Source organism: Aulostomus chinensis, chromosome 12 (assembly GCF_037954235.1).
Source record: "Aulostomus chinensis isolate RoL2024-O1b breed Wild chromosome 12, RoL_Achi_v1.0, whole genome shotgun sequence".
NCBI classification, from domain to species: Eukaryota; Metazoa; Chordata; class Actinopteri; order Syngnathiformes; family Aulostomidae; genus Aulostomus; species Aulostomus chinensis.
Genome location: NC_141331.1, coordinates 27,906,740 through 27,918,512, shown reverse-complemented (window position 1 = coordinate 27,918,512; position 11,773 = coordinate 27,906,740). Strand labels below are relative to the sequence as shown.

General features: G+C 44.0%; 1 protein-coding gene across 1 annotated transcript; it reads right to left on the bottom strand.

Moving 5' to 3' along the window:
- Positions 1–4,309: 4,309 nt before the first annotated feature.
- Positions 4,310–11,357, bottom strand: LOC147252667 (uncharacterized). Its single transcript, XM_086219445.1, has 4 exons — positions 10,801–11,357; positions 5,718–5,789; positions 5,502–5,530; positions 4,310–4,374 (listed from the first exon to the last, which is right to left on the bottom strand). Exons 1-4 carry the CDS (start codon positions 11,355–11,357, stop codon positions 4,310–4,312), a joined length of 723 nt encoding a protein of 240 aa, XP_086075571.1.
- Positions 11,358–11,773: the final 416 nt, after the last annotated feature.

Sequence of the window (11,773 nt, the reverse complement as noted above, 5' to 3'; positions counted from 1 at the left end):
ATTCTGTTCAAAATAAAGATGTATTGTGGCATCAAATCCTAAATCTTATTTCTGACAAATTGGGTGCATCTGAGGTTCGACTTAATTGTAACGATGATGTGACAAAAATCCAGCTAAATGACCCAATTTCCATTAACAAGCACAACTACTGGCTGATTCTTTATTCATCATTTGTCCTCCATAAACTCTTGAAGTGATGCATGAGTCAAGTCTTTTTGAAACCCACCAACACAACCCCACTGTCCAGACCCCTCTGTTTTATTTGGGTTTCCTTTCCTTCGGGCCAGATCCAGTGGGGTCAGTGGGGTACTGGATCCTGGACCCTGTGGCTCCTGTCTGCGTTAGACTTGTGTGACTGTAGCTGTTGCAGATTTTGGCGCTGAGAAGATTTTTAAAGCGAGACTATCAGGATGTCAGACTCCACTAAGATGTCATCAAGGTCGCAGTCTTTTAAGCAGTTCCCACCACCCGTCCCTGGATCCAGAGCAGGTGCCTCTGTGGTGACAGCTGGTATTCCCACATCTGTTTTGGGACTGTACTCCAGATCACATCCATGGTGTGGAGAAGTGATGGATGCTGCTGGGGGCCTGTGGAGACTTTCAGGTTTATTCACGTAACATTGCTGTGTGGGGCTGAGCTGAAGTTTTCCCCACGCTGAGGACGGATGAAGTGAACAATGGATGACGTTGACACGGAGCTCCCTGAGGAAGATGCAGGTGACTTAAAGACTTGAGGCAATAAAGGGCAAGTTTTCTGCTGCCACTCCACCTGTCATCAGGTGTTTTTACAAAGAGTTAAAGTCAACAGTGATATTACACTGATAATTAGAGTGCCATTAGCAAAGAGCAACCATCCATGTTTCCCCCCATCTGGAATGGTGAAGGACGAGGGTGTGAGTGAGCACCTACCATTGGAGCTATTAAGCACAGACTTCAAGCTGTCATTATTCCTCATGGATGTCCAGGGATGAGACAAATGGGATTCAATTAAGTGTGTTGGTGTGTGTTCACCTCAGTTCATTGTCTGCCTACTTATCCTCAGCCCTGGGGACAGAGAGGGAGCCGAGTGAACCCCTACCTGGCGCCTCTCAGCAGGGGATGAGGTGAAAGTAATCCTCGCTGCTTGGCCTCCATGCGGGAGACTCACTACTCCAGTCTCCTGCCCGAGGCCTGTGTGCCTGGACTAAGACTACTTGAGCTCTGGATGGCTGCTTTCCCCCAGCAAACACCTGAGCAACAACAGGGAGGAAAAACACGGCGTGCAAAATCAGGAGGAGGGCCTCTACCAGTGGCTCTTCACCCAGCTACTCTCACCACTCTGGTGTTTGAATGCCTGATATTTCAGCCGATGATAAAGGCATTGATGGAGTATTGTTATTAATAATGCAATCATTTCTTTTTTTAAAATAAGGACAATACTTTACACTTCATGGTAAAGGGTAAATATGCCACCTATTTTCATCTGTTGTCCTTTGGAAAGCTGATGTCAACAGCAAAAGTAATAATCATTCAAAGAGTCAAGTTTAAGTTCAGTTCAAGTTAATTCACAGAGAAAATAACAGCAAATATTACCTGAAGCTTCCCGCTCTCCATAAAGGATCATATATTACCCTTACACACAGAATTCACTGATTACTGAGACACTTCATGGGAGACCTGATTGTCCAATAATCATCTTCTCAAGTCCGGGCTCCTTACGAGCTGGTGGGACCAGACCGTGGAGCCCTGGGTGGGCCATGGACTCTTGAGTGTGAGCTTGATGTTATTCCTTGTTTTCTCAAGTTTGTCATCTTTGCTAATGTGTGTTTGTTTCTCAGTTTTAGTCAAACTCTCTTTTGCCATTCTTCCTGTTTTATTTTGAAACCACATCCCCCCTGTGTGTGAGTTTCCTTTCTCCTTCCTGTCAGTCTTCATTTTGTTTGTGTGCTCCTGTTTGTCGGTCGCTCTCTGCGTCTGTCACTACCTTCGGCCCCTGTGTTTCTCACCTGGTGTGTTATTGTCTTGTGTATGTTGGCAACTTGGCGACAATGTCGGTGAATCTGAGCTGGCGACTTTCTAGACCCCCTTTGTGACATAAATAGTAGAAAGCAACACATCTAGTGACTTTCTGGTCTTTGGGGGAGTTTGTGTTGACCAGTATTTTTGACTTGCAGGATGATGTGGCGACCCTAGCTCTGCGCATCCCTCCGGTGTTCCTCTCACCTGCATCAACCTCATTACACCTGCCCATCTTCACCTGATGTCACTTCCTTGATCTGCACTTTGTGTCTCTATATTAGTTCAGTTGCTCTGCTTCTTTGTTCCATTCATTTCTGTATTTCAAACTAATATATTTCTTTTGTCGTCTGCGTAGAGGTCGAAATAGTTCAAGCTTAAATGAGCACGGGTGTTTTTGGTGTGGATGCTTGACACAGCCAGTGATGGCGAGGGTTACAGGATGTAACAGCATGAAGAAGTTCGACATGAGCGGAACACAAACTACGGACAGGGAAAAAGAAGAGCTGGAAACAACTGATGGACAAAGAGTGAACTGAGAGCAGTTGAGTGGCGAGTACTGATGGAATTAGTGATGTGCACGCTGTCCTGATTCGATCATGTTCAGATAATTCCATCTGCTTCGTGCTTCCTTCAGTATTCAGCACGAGTCTGCGGGCCGAAGTCACGTCACAACAACATCTAATAATCATCCAGAGTCCCGGATCACACCACCCACAGGGTTACGCTCATATTTCCAGGTGAAAACACAAACATCAGTATTCATCCTAAACGCACACTGCAGGCTCCTGTAGAACTGGAGCTCAAACATGACGAACTGCTGTTTTCACAGCAGCTGCACTGATGAGCCCTGATGGAAGGACACAGTTTGCAGGGACTCTGCCAACGTGGTTAACAGCACAGAGTTTTTGACTTCTCTCACAGAGGTTGTGTCACACGCCGTTCGGTGGATGAACTGTTTAAGGAAAGCATTGTTTTGTAGCTTGGTGGTGATTTTTCGTTGCAAACCTGGATACCAAACACCTTGTTAACAGTGAAGCTCCGACACGCCATCCTCAAGTAATGAGGTAACAGAGTGATGGGTGATGAGCTGTTGAGCTTTTCTCAAGCTTAATTTGCTGCTCGGTGCAGATTTAACTGAAGCTCAGACTTTACCACCCAGTTTGATGGCAACTTATGCAGGTGTCACTGAGTGAAATGCATTCCTTTCTTCCTGCCTGACTTTTTTTGTGACACCAACATCTAATTATCTTATCAAGTATCTTTTGTGGTAAAGACACAAAATCCCTGATACAACATCAACAAAACCATCAGTGTGTAAACTCTCCAAGGCCCCGTCCAGCAGCATCCACGTCTTCCTCATCCAGTCGTCCTCTCAATGCTCAGCAAGCACTTTGATCTGAGGCACTCAAAAGTCCCCTCCGTGCATCGCTGCACCCCCTGTCCAGTGGGACGCTCCAGCGCTCCACCCCATGGTGCAAACTGATCTCTCAGGAGCTCTGTGACAAACGGGTCCATAGTGCAGCTGAACGAAGCCTGAGAGCGACTCAGACGTCAGTAGGTTCCCAGCACACGCACGCACACACACACACACACACTTCTGTGCAGCGTAACTGTGTGTCAAGCACTTTAAGCTCATTATGTAGATGGATCAGTCTGAGGTGTTTGTGATAATGGGTCATTTATGCTAAAAAATACAAGCTATTATGAATGACACCAAAATTCTACAGTTGTGTATTATTGCTCAGTAATATTGCAGTATATTGACTTCAATTCAAGCGGGAAACAAATTCAAGAAAGAAACACACCCACTTGTTCATAAATGTAGTTATGGGAATAATAAAATAGCTTGGAAGTTAAAAACTGGCAGATGTGGTGAATGAGTTCGGAGCACCAGGTGCACCATGCAGATGAAAAGACAAACCAGCTTCTTCTGGTTCTCCTCTGGACTCGGACCTACAAGCTGCTCCTCATCCAGACTGGTTCCAGAGTTCGCCAGTAGGGTCCCTGAGGTGAACTTGCTCACTCATTGGAGTCGACACTGCAGAATATGAGCATCTCTGGAACAACAATATGGTGCTGACAATGCTGTCATATTTTTGTTGCTAGAGCTAAATAAGTGGATTGAGTACAGTTTGCTCACGTGCAGCTTCTTTATTTGCCAGAACGTGTCAGGTGACTCAAGCCAGCTTAAGCACACTGGAGGCGAGGAACGATATGACCCAACTCCCTCTTCCGTCTCAAACACAAGCCTCGCCGGACTCTGCTCTCACCTGTTTCTGACTACTACACTTTTACACGGCGCCATTTTCTCTTCAGCCTTTCTTCTCCTCAACCTCCCACCACTGCCTCTCATCCTCCTGGCTGCTTCCCTCGATGCCTGAAAGAGGAGACGGCGTCTGTACCGTGACGAAGTGCACAGTGACTCCAACACTCTGCTTGAAGAGGTGTTTTTAAGATCCCTCCCCAGACAGAGGTCTGCTTTACATTTCAGCTTATTTATTTATGATCTGCTAAGAAAGCTCTCAGCGCCACTTTGCTCTGAGTGGAGCTGATCTCTGCCACAGCGGGTTCAGAACGGCTGATGTGGCGTGTACTGGTATGCACAGTATGTGTAGGTCGGCGGTGTGATCTGAGTGGTGGACAAGGTGCTGCGTTGGTTTTCACTCAGCCCAACAACGGCCGACTGAACCCCATGAGCACGAACACCAGCCTCTGACCTCCACCATTACACCTCAAGCCTGTTTTAGTCTTTAACTTGATGTAAAAATTGTAATTGGCAATCATAAGTTAATACAAGATAATAAGTTAATTTATGTTTCTCTATATTGTATATTTACTGTCATTTTAACAAGAACATACTGTGTGGTCCACACTGACCCAACCTCTGCATGGCTGTGAGCCGTCAGGACCGACTCCGCGTCCTTCTTCTCGATGCTTGGTCAGGAGCACCAACCGGAGTATGAACATGACCTTCATGTGGGTCTTTGATGGTGGAGAAGACCTACATGCTGCACACTGAAAGAACCTGGACCAGCTGGTAGTTGTATTTATCCGTCTGCACCATACTTGGCCGTACTTTCATAGTCAGTGGCGCCTGCAGTATTTTTTTCAAAGGGGTGGCCAGGTGGGGCTGCTTAAAATCTTGAGGTGGACTAAAAAGCTGTAATTTCAGGAATTTTATGATACTAGTACTATGATTAGTATTATTTTATTATACTGTAGTATATAGACTAGTAGAAAACTGTGAGAAAGGCTTGCGGAAGCACCTGCTCATATACTTCTTGTGTTTATTGTGTTACATTTAATGTTACCAACGATCAGATGTGCGTAGACTAACAACGGTACAGTTAACATTTGGAGTCCCACAACAATCCTATTTTATTGCGCGATGTACATGTGTGAGGTGATTTGTTGTTTTTTTTCTCTTCATTGTCTGCAAATTGACATTCCAGTACTAGTAGCAGCTAACGTTAGCTACGTCACTCAAATAAGTCAACAACGTACCGCAGTGCTGTAACAGCACCTTGCGACACCTAAAAACCACACGTCTTTTACTAAAGAATGAGAAAGGACTTACTTACTCAAAGTCTTCTCTCTTGAGATCGATGCGGATCGGTGCCGTTGCTGTCGGAGCACGCAAACGACTCAGTAACCAATAGAATGAGGTTATTAGATTTAGATTAGATAGATAGAGCTCCTCCTCCGCCGCGATGACCGTACTGTGACAGACGCAACAGCTGCACCGTCTGCGCCTCGCGCTTGCCGTATTTGGTGTGAAAGGGGCTTAACCAACTTGCGATAGAAGAATATCATTAGTATCAATAAGTGTGACTGGGGAGTGGGGGGGGGCAGTAGGGTAGCCAGCAGTTCGTAGGGGTGGCCATGGCCAACCCAGGCCACCCCCTGGTGGCGCTGTTGTTCATAGTGTTCACAAAGAACAAGTTGAGCCTGTTTCAAGGCCTCAGAATCATCTGTGATTGGTTCTTATAGGTCTGAGTTTAACTCCATCCACATTCAGAAAGCTGCATTTGTGTGTGAGGGGGGAGTTGTTCAATGTCATCCTCTGGCCAGACACACTCACACCTCAGTACTGGTCTATAGGTACGCTAGATTCCTTATAGGCACGCAAAAGGTTTCCGCCTCACACGCTTTGTTCACAAATTCGTTGAGTGCGTTTGGATGATGGCATTTTGACAGCTAAGCCAGACCTAAACTGTAGGACAGTTTAATTCCAACTCACACCAAAGCTTAAGTTTCATGTGCTCACACAATGGCTGTTTCCCGCCTCCCTCTTGGCAGAGCAGGTGGAGAACCTCCCTCCTGGTAGAGCAGGTGTAGAACCTCCCTCCTGGTAGAGCAGGTGGAGAACCTCCCTCCTGGTAGAGCAGGTGTAGAACCTCCCTCCTAGCAGAGCAGGTGTAGAACCTCCCTCCTAGCAGAGCAGGTGTAGAACCTCCCTCCATTTATGAACCTCCACCCAACAATCCTCCATGAACCAGCACATCTGAGACAGCAGAGATGAAAACCTTCCTTTACCAGCAGGAAGGTGGAGCAGATCCAGGATCAGTGGGGATGGACGTCTGCTTTGACCTGCTGGAGGGAGAGAAAGATGGAGGACAGGGACAGAGACAAAGATGGAGAAGAGACAAAAAAGAGAAGGACAGAGGCATAGAGCAAAGGAGAATGGAGGGAGAAAGAGAGAGGAAAGGGACAGAGATAGAGAAGAGACAGACAGAAAAGTGAGGAACAGAGAGAGAGAGAAAAGGGGGAGAGAGAGACAGACAGCCATTCATGCTGTTGCCACAGCAACCAACCTGCCTCTTATGACGTTGACGTCTAAGTTTGTGAATCAGCTGGTGACTCTGATTTCACCGTGCATGTCCTTGTGTCACAATGACGACTAACAGTTTTACAGTTCAGTTGGACGCCCCTGCCCAGTCAGGCTGTGATTGGTCCTGCTGACACCTCTGCCGCCTCCTCTGTATGCTGCTCGACAATCAACAACTGATCAGGAGGACAAACAGCCCAATAATTGGGTCGAAGAGCCGAGACGTCAACTCCCTCCCCCGATGTATTCTTCCTTCCACACTTTGTGGACTGTCTTTGCCGTCTCTCTCACTTCCTCGCACACTCACACAAATGCCCACTGAAGTTAAGTCCTCTGATTACTGAGCTACACAACCAGCAACGCACCAGCACAGGTGGCCGGCCCCAGGGACTTTTCCCTCTCCTCCTTTTCAGCCAGAGAGCGAAAAATGGAGAAGCAGAAACCCAGGGATGAACGTGCTAACGTGTGAAAACATCATGGAAGTCTGCCTGAAGGGAAAGACTGACGACTACAAAGTGAATCCAGGCTCGGCCCCCAGCTGGAACACTTTTCCTCTTCATACTCCCATATTGTGGTTTCTATGTTTCCATACTGAAGAGCCCAGAGCATCGTGGGAAATGCGGTGAATATGTGTTAGCTAATACCAGGCTGAGGAAGAGAGAAAGAAGGAAAAGTGCGTGCTTTTGGAACAAATTGAACACAGTGTTGATGCTGTCAATGAAACCAAATTTACAGAAATGCATCAGATGAAACTGAAGAAAGCCGAAAGAATCTGTTTCTCATGTTTATTTTCCTCCGACAGCCTCATGTGCAGGCCCTCTTTTTTCTCGCATCTAAACTTGGTTCACTGCAGTTAAACTATGATGTCTGAATGGAATTTTGCTTCTGGATTTTCTCTGTCATCAATCAGGTTCCTCTGGTCACTGTAAATCCACGTTTGATTGGCAAGCAGATGTATTTTAATCAATCTTTAATAATGCAAATTATAGCACGGATGAAGGCATATGCATTAGGAAAGGTATCATCAATCAGCATCCCTCACTGCCAGTGTCCACCAGCAGGTTCTGGGATTACCACCACCACAGGCACCGACCACCTTATGGTCACAGGTCCAATCAGCCACCTCAACGGCAGAGGCATGGAACATGGTTCACTCAGACTCAATGTCCGCTGCATCCCTCAGAACATGGTGCGATTCCACGTACCCAGAGCCAGCTCCTGCAGCTGAGGATTGAACTGCCAAGGTCTCCAATCTGGACTGCCACCAATCTCACAAAGCACCCAACCCCTTTGGTCCCTCCCATCAGAGGTGAGCGCATTGGAGGGAGGACCCACGTTTCCTCTTCTGGCTGTTAGTTAGTTAGTTATCTTTATTTTGAGCTTAAAAACAGATAATGATGTCAGTCAAGAGGAAAAGAATAGAAATAAAAAAGAACCAGGACAGTAACTTAACAACAATTAGGACGGCTCAAAAAGGAGTAGGAAGAAGTTAAGAAACTTTTTCAATCCTACCCCCTATCTCTTTTTTATATATTTATAATACGGTATCATACCATAATTATTTTGAAACAGATATTATTATGTATTATATTATATATACTTCCCGATTTCAATTTTAATATACCATAAATCAGCTGTATTCACATATTGCCATATCTAATATTATATCCATATACAACAGTCAATACTCTACCAATTTACTGTATCTCACACATCTCATCATACCAAAGCCATATCAATATACCACATTTATATAATACTAGATTTGTTTGTTTGTGTACGAATATATATAATCAGAATAATCAATAATATACTATAGTCAGTACCATGTTTATATAATATCGCAGATAGGACTGTTTTACAGCACCCATGCTCATGCCCATGCCCAGACTGATAACTTGTATTTATTTTTAGAATGGTTGATGGTTGGACGTTGTTTCATCTCCGTGCGCAGGCGGTTCCATAGCTTCACTCCCTCGCCAGTTATGCAGTGTTTTTTGATCGTGGTCCGGCAGTTTTGTACCCTAAAGTTTAATGGCTCTCTCAAATCATAACCTCCTTCTCTAGCTTGAAACCTTCTCTGTCGTCGTCTCGGCAATGAATCGTTTCTGGCTTTGTTCATGAATTGTGCTGTCATTAACTCTATGGTGTCGTGCAATTTGATTATCTTTGACTTGATGAATGGCGGATTGGTGTGTTCAAGATAAGTGGCTTTATTAAGAATTCAAATGGCTCTTTTTTGAAGGATGAACAACGGCTCTAATGAACATTTGAATGTGTTGCGCCAGGCCTCTATGCAATAATTTAAGTACGGTGAAACCAGTCAACAGAACAGAGTGCGGAGTGATTTGCTGTTTAAATAGTGCCGTGCTTCAGCTAGGACTGAAATGCTTCTGGAGACTTTTGTACCGATGTATTTTATGTACGTTTTCCAGCAGACTTTGTTGTTTATTATCACACCAAGGAATTTGATTTTGCGTACTCTTTCCATACTAACCCCCAATCTGTATTGCTGCTTTGTTGTCGATCTTCCTGTTACTAAATATAATGAATTTTGTCTTAAGTTTAATGACAACTTATTTGTATTGAACCAAGTTTTTATTTTGATGAATTCAGATGGGACAATGTCCCAAAGCGGCTGCAAGTTCTCACCTGAAACAAGGATGTTTGTGTCATCGGCAAACAGAATGAACTTGAGTCGTTGAGAAGTTTTACATAAATCATTGATGTAAATGATAAATAGTTGTGGTCCCAACACTGACCCCTGTGGTGCACCGCAAACAATGTCCAACCAGCTGGACTGTGCTTCTTCCATTTTTACAAATCACTTCCTGTCTTTCAAATAACTTATTACCCAATGTAGTGCTGTCCCCCTGACCCCATATTGTTCTAGCTGATGTATTAATATTTCATGGTTAATTGTGTCGAATGCTTTTTTTAAATCAATAAACACCCCCACTGCATATTTCTTTTTATCTATGGAGTTTGTTATTTCTTCCATTAGTTCAATTAGTGCATGTGATGTTGATCGATTGCTTCGGAATCCATATTGATTGTCCGTCAGTAATCCATGTTTTTTTCATATAAAGTTGTCCAGCTTGCTGATAAAAACTTCTTCTAAGATTTTGGAGAATTGTGGTAGAACAGAGATGGGCCTGTCATGAGTGAAGAGGTGTTTGTCTCCAGTTGATCGGAGGAGGGACCTTGGCATTGTTGGGAATTGACCAGTTTGCAGTGACAAGTTGAAGATGTGTGTTCGTGGCTTGGAGGTTCCATGAGTGACTGTTTTTACTGTTTTCACGTCAGTATCGTTGAAATCAGTGGATGTCTGGCTTTTGCAGGAGTGGACGATGCCTATAATTTCTTTACTATTACTGGCTTCAGAAACATAGAAGTTGTGTTTCTATCTATTAATTTATCTCTATCTATTCTTGATTCTTTGATTTCCTCTGCTAGTTTTGGTCCAATATTTACAAAGAAGTTATTACATTTATCATTTATAGTTTTGTCATTATCTATAAAATACTGTGGGTCATTAACATGTCTAGACTTATTTCTCATTACGCTATTTAGAATATTCCATATACCTTTTATATTGTGCTTATTATCTTCTAGTAAGTTATTATAATAGTCTTTCTTACAAATCCTCATTATGCTAGTTAGCTTATTCTTGTACTTCTCATATTTATCTTGTAATTCCTTCGTTCTTTGCTTTATGAATTCCCTATTTAGTGTGTTTTTCTTTTTACAGGCATTCGGCAGTCCCTTTGACACCCACTGATTCTCGTTGTACTTGTGTGTTTTACAGTATGGTTTAATTGGGCAATTTTTTATCATGCAGAGACTTAAAAATACTTAGCCATTGATCAAATGCTTTGTTAGTATCAATTTCATTATATTATCACATCCCAATTTTGTTGCATAAGCTCATTTTTTGGTGCATTCATGGAGTCTTCCGTCTTAACCCTTCTGTACAGTGGCCTATTGTCCTTGTGCTCATTATTGTCATCATTATAAATGGTAAAGACTGGCAGATGATCACTAATGTCGTTCACCAATAGTCCACTTTCTGGATTGTTTTCCATTTCATATGTGAATATATTATCAATCAATGTTGTGGATTGTACTGTGATTAGGCTCGGTCTAGTGATCTTCGGGTATTGGCCAATACTGAATAGTGTACTGAAGAATTCTTCGGTTTTCTTATGCTTATTAGGATTTAAAAGATCGATGTTTATGTCTCCCCCAATGAAAATGACTTTCTGGTTCGTTAGGGTCAAGTGCATCTCCATCCACTTTCTCAGCACGTCTATGTCCGATCCCGGTGTTCCATATATACAGCTCACTATGATATTTCTTTTAGCTCTACTTATCTCTACAGTTAAACATTCAAACATATTATCCACAGCAGTTGACATTTTTTCAGTCACTTTGAAAGTAAAAGTTGCGTCTACATATATCACGACACCACCACCATTTTTGTTCCTCCTATTCATGTTTAGCAGCTCATATCCTTCCATCTGAAATTCCATGCCTCTCTCATTGTTGAACCATCCATCCATCATCGTCGTCTTCCGCTTATTCCTTACTAGTAAGGGTCGCGGGGGTGGAGCCTATCCCAGCATCTACGGGCGAGAGGCGGGGTTCACCCTGGACAGGTCGCCAGTCCATCGCAGGGCCGACACACAGAGACGAACAACCATTCACACTCACATTCACACCTACGGTCAATTTAGAGAATCAATCAGCCTAGTCCCCAAATTGATGTCTTTGGACTGTGGAGGAAGCCGGAGTACCAGAGAGAACCCATGCAGGAACAGGGAGAACGTGGAGACTCCACACAGAAAGATCCCGCGCCCGAGCCGGGACTCAAACCCGAAACCTTCTTGCTGTGAGGCCACAGTGCTGACCACTGCACCATCGTGCAGCCCCATTGTTGAACCATGTT

Excerpts from the sequence above, each read along its gene's own strand:
- LOC147252667 (XM_086219445.1), bottom strand. The coding sequence starts at position 11,357 with ATGGAATTTCAGATGGAAGGATATGAGCTGCTAAACATGAATAGGAGG. Across the intron at positions 5,790-10,800 it reads CACAAGGACAATAGGCCACT|TTGGTTAAGCCCCTTTCACA; the intron begins GTACAGAAGGGT and ends TTCTATCGCAAG. Across the intron at positions 5,531-5,717 it reads CAGCTGTTGCGTCTGTCACA|GTGTCGCAAGGTGCTGTTAC; the intron begins GTACGGTCATCG and ends TGTGGTTTTTAG.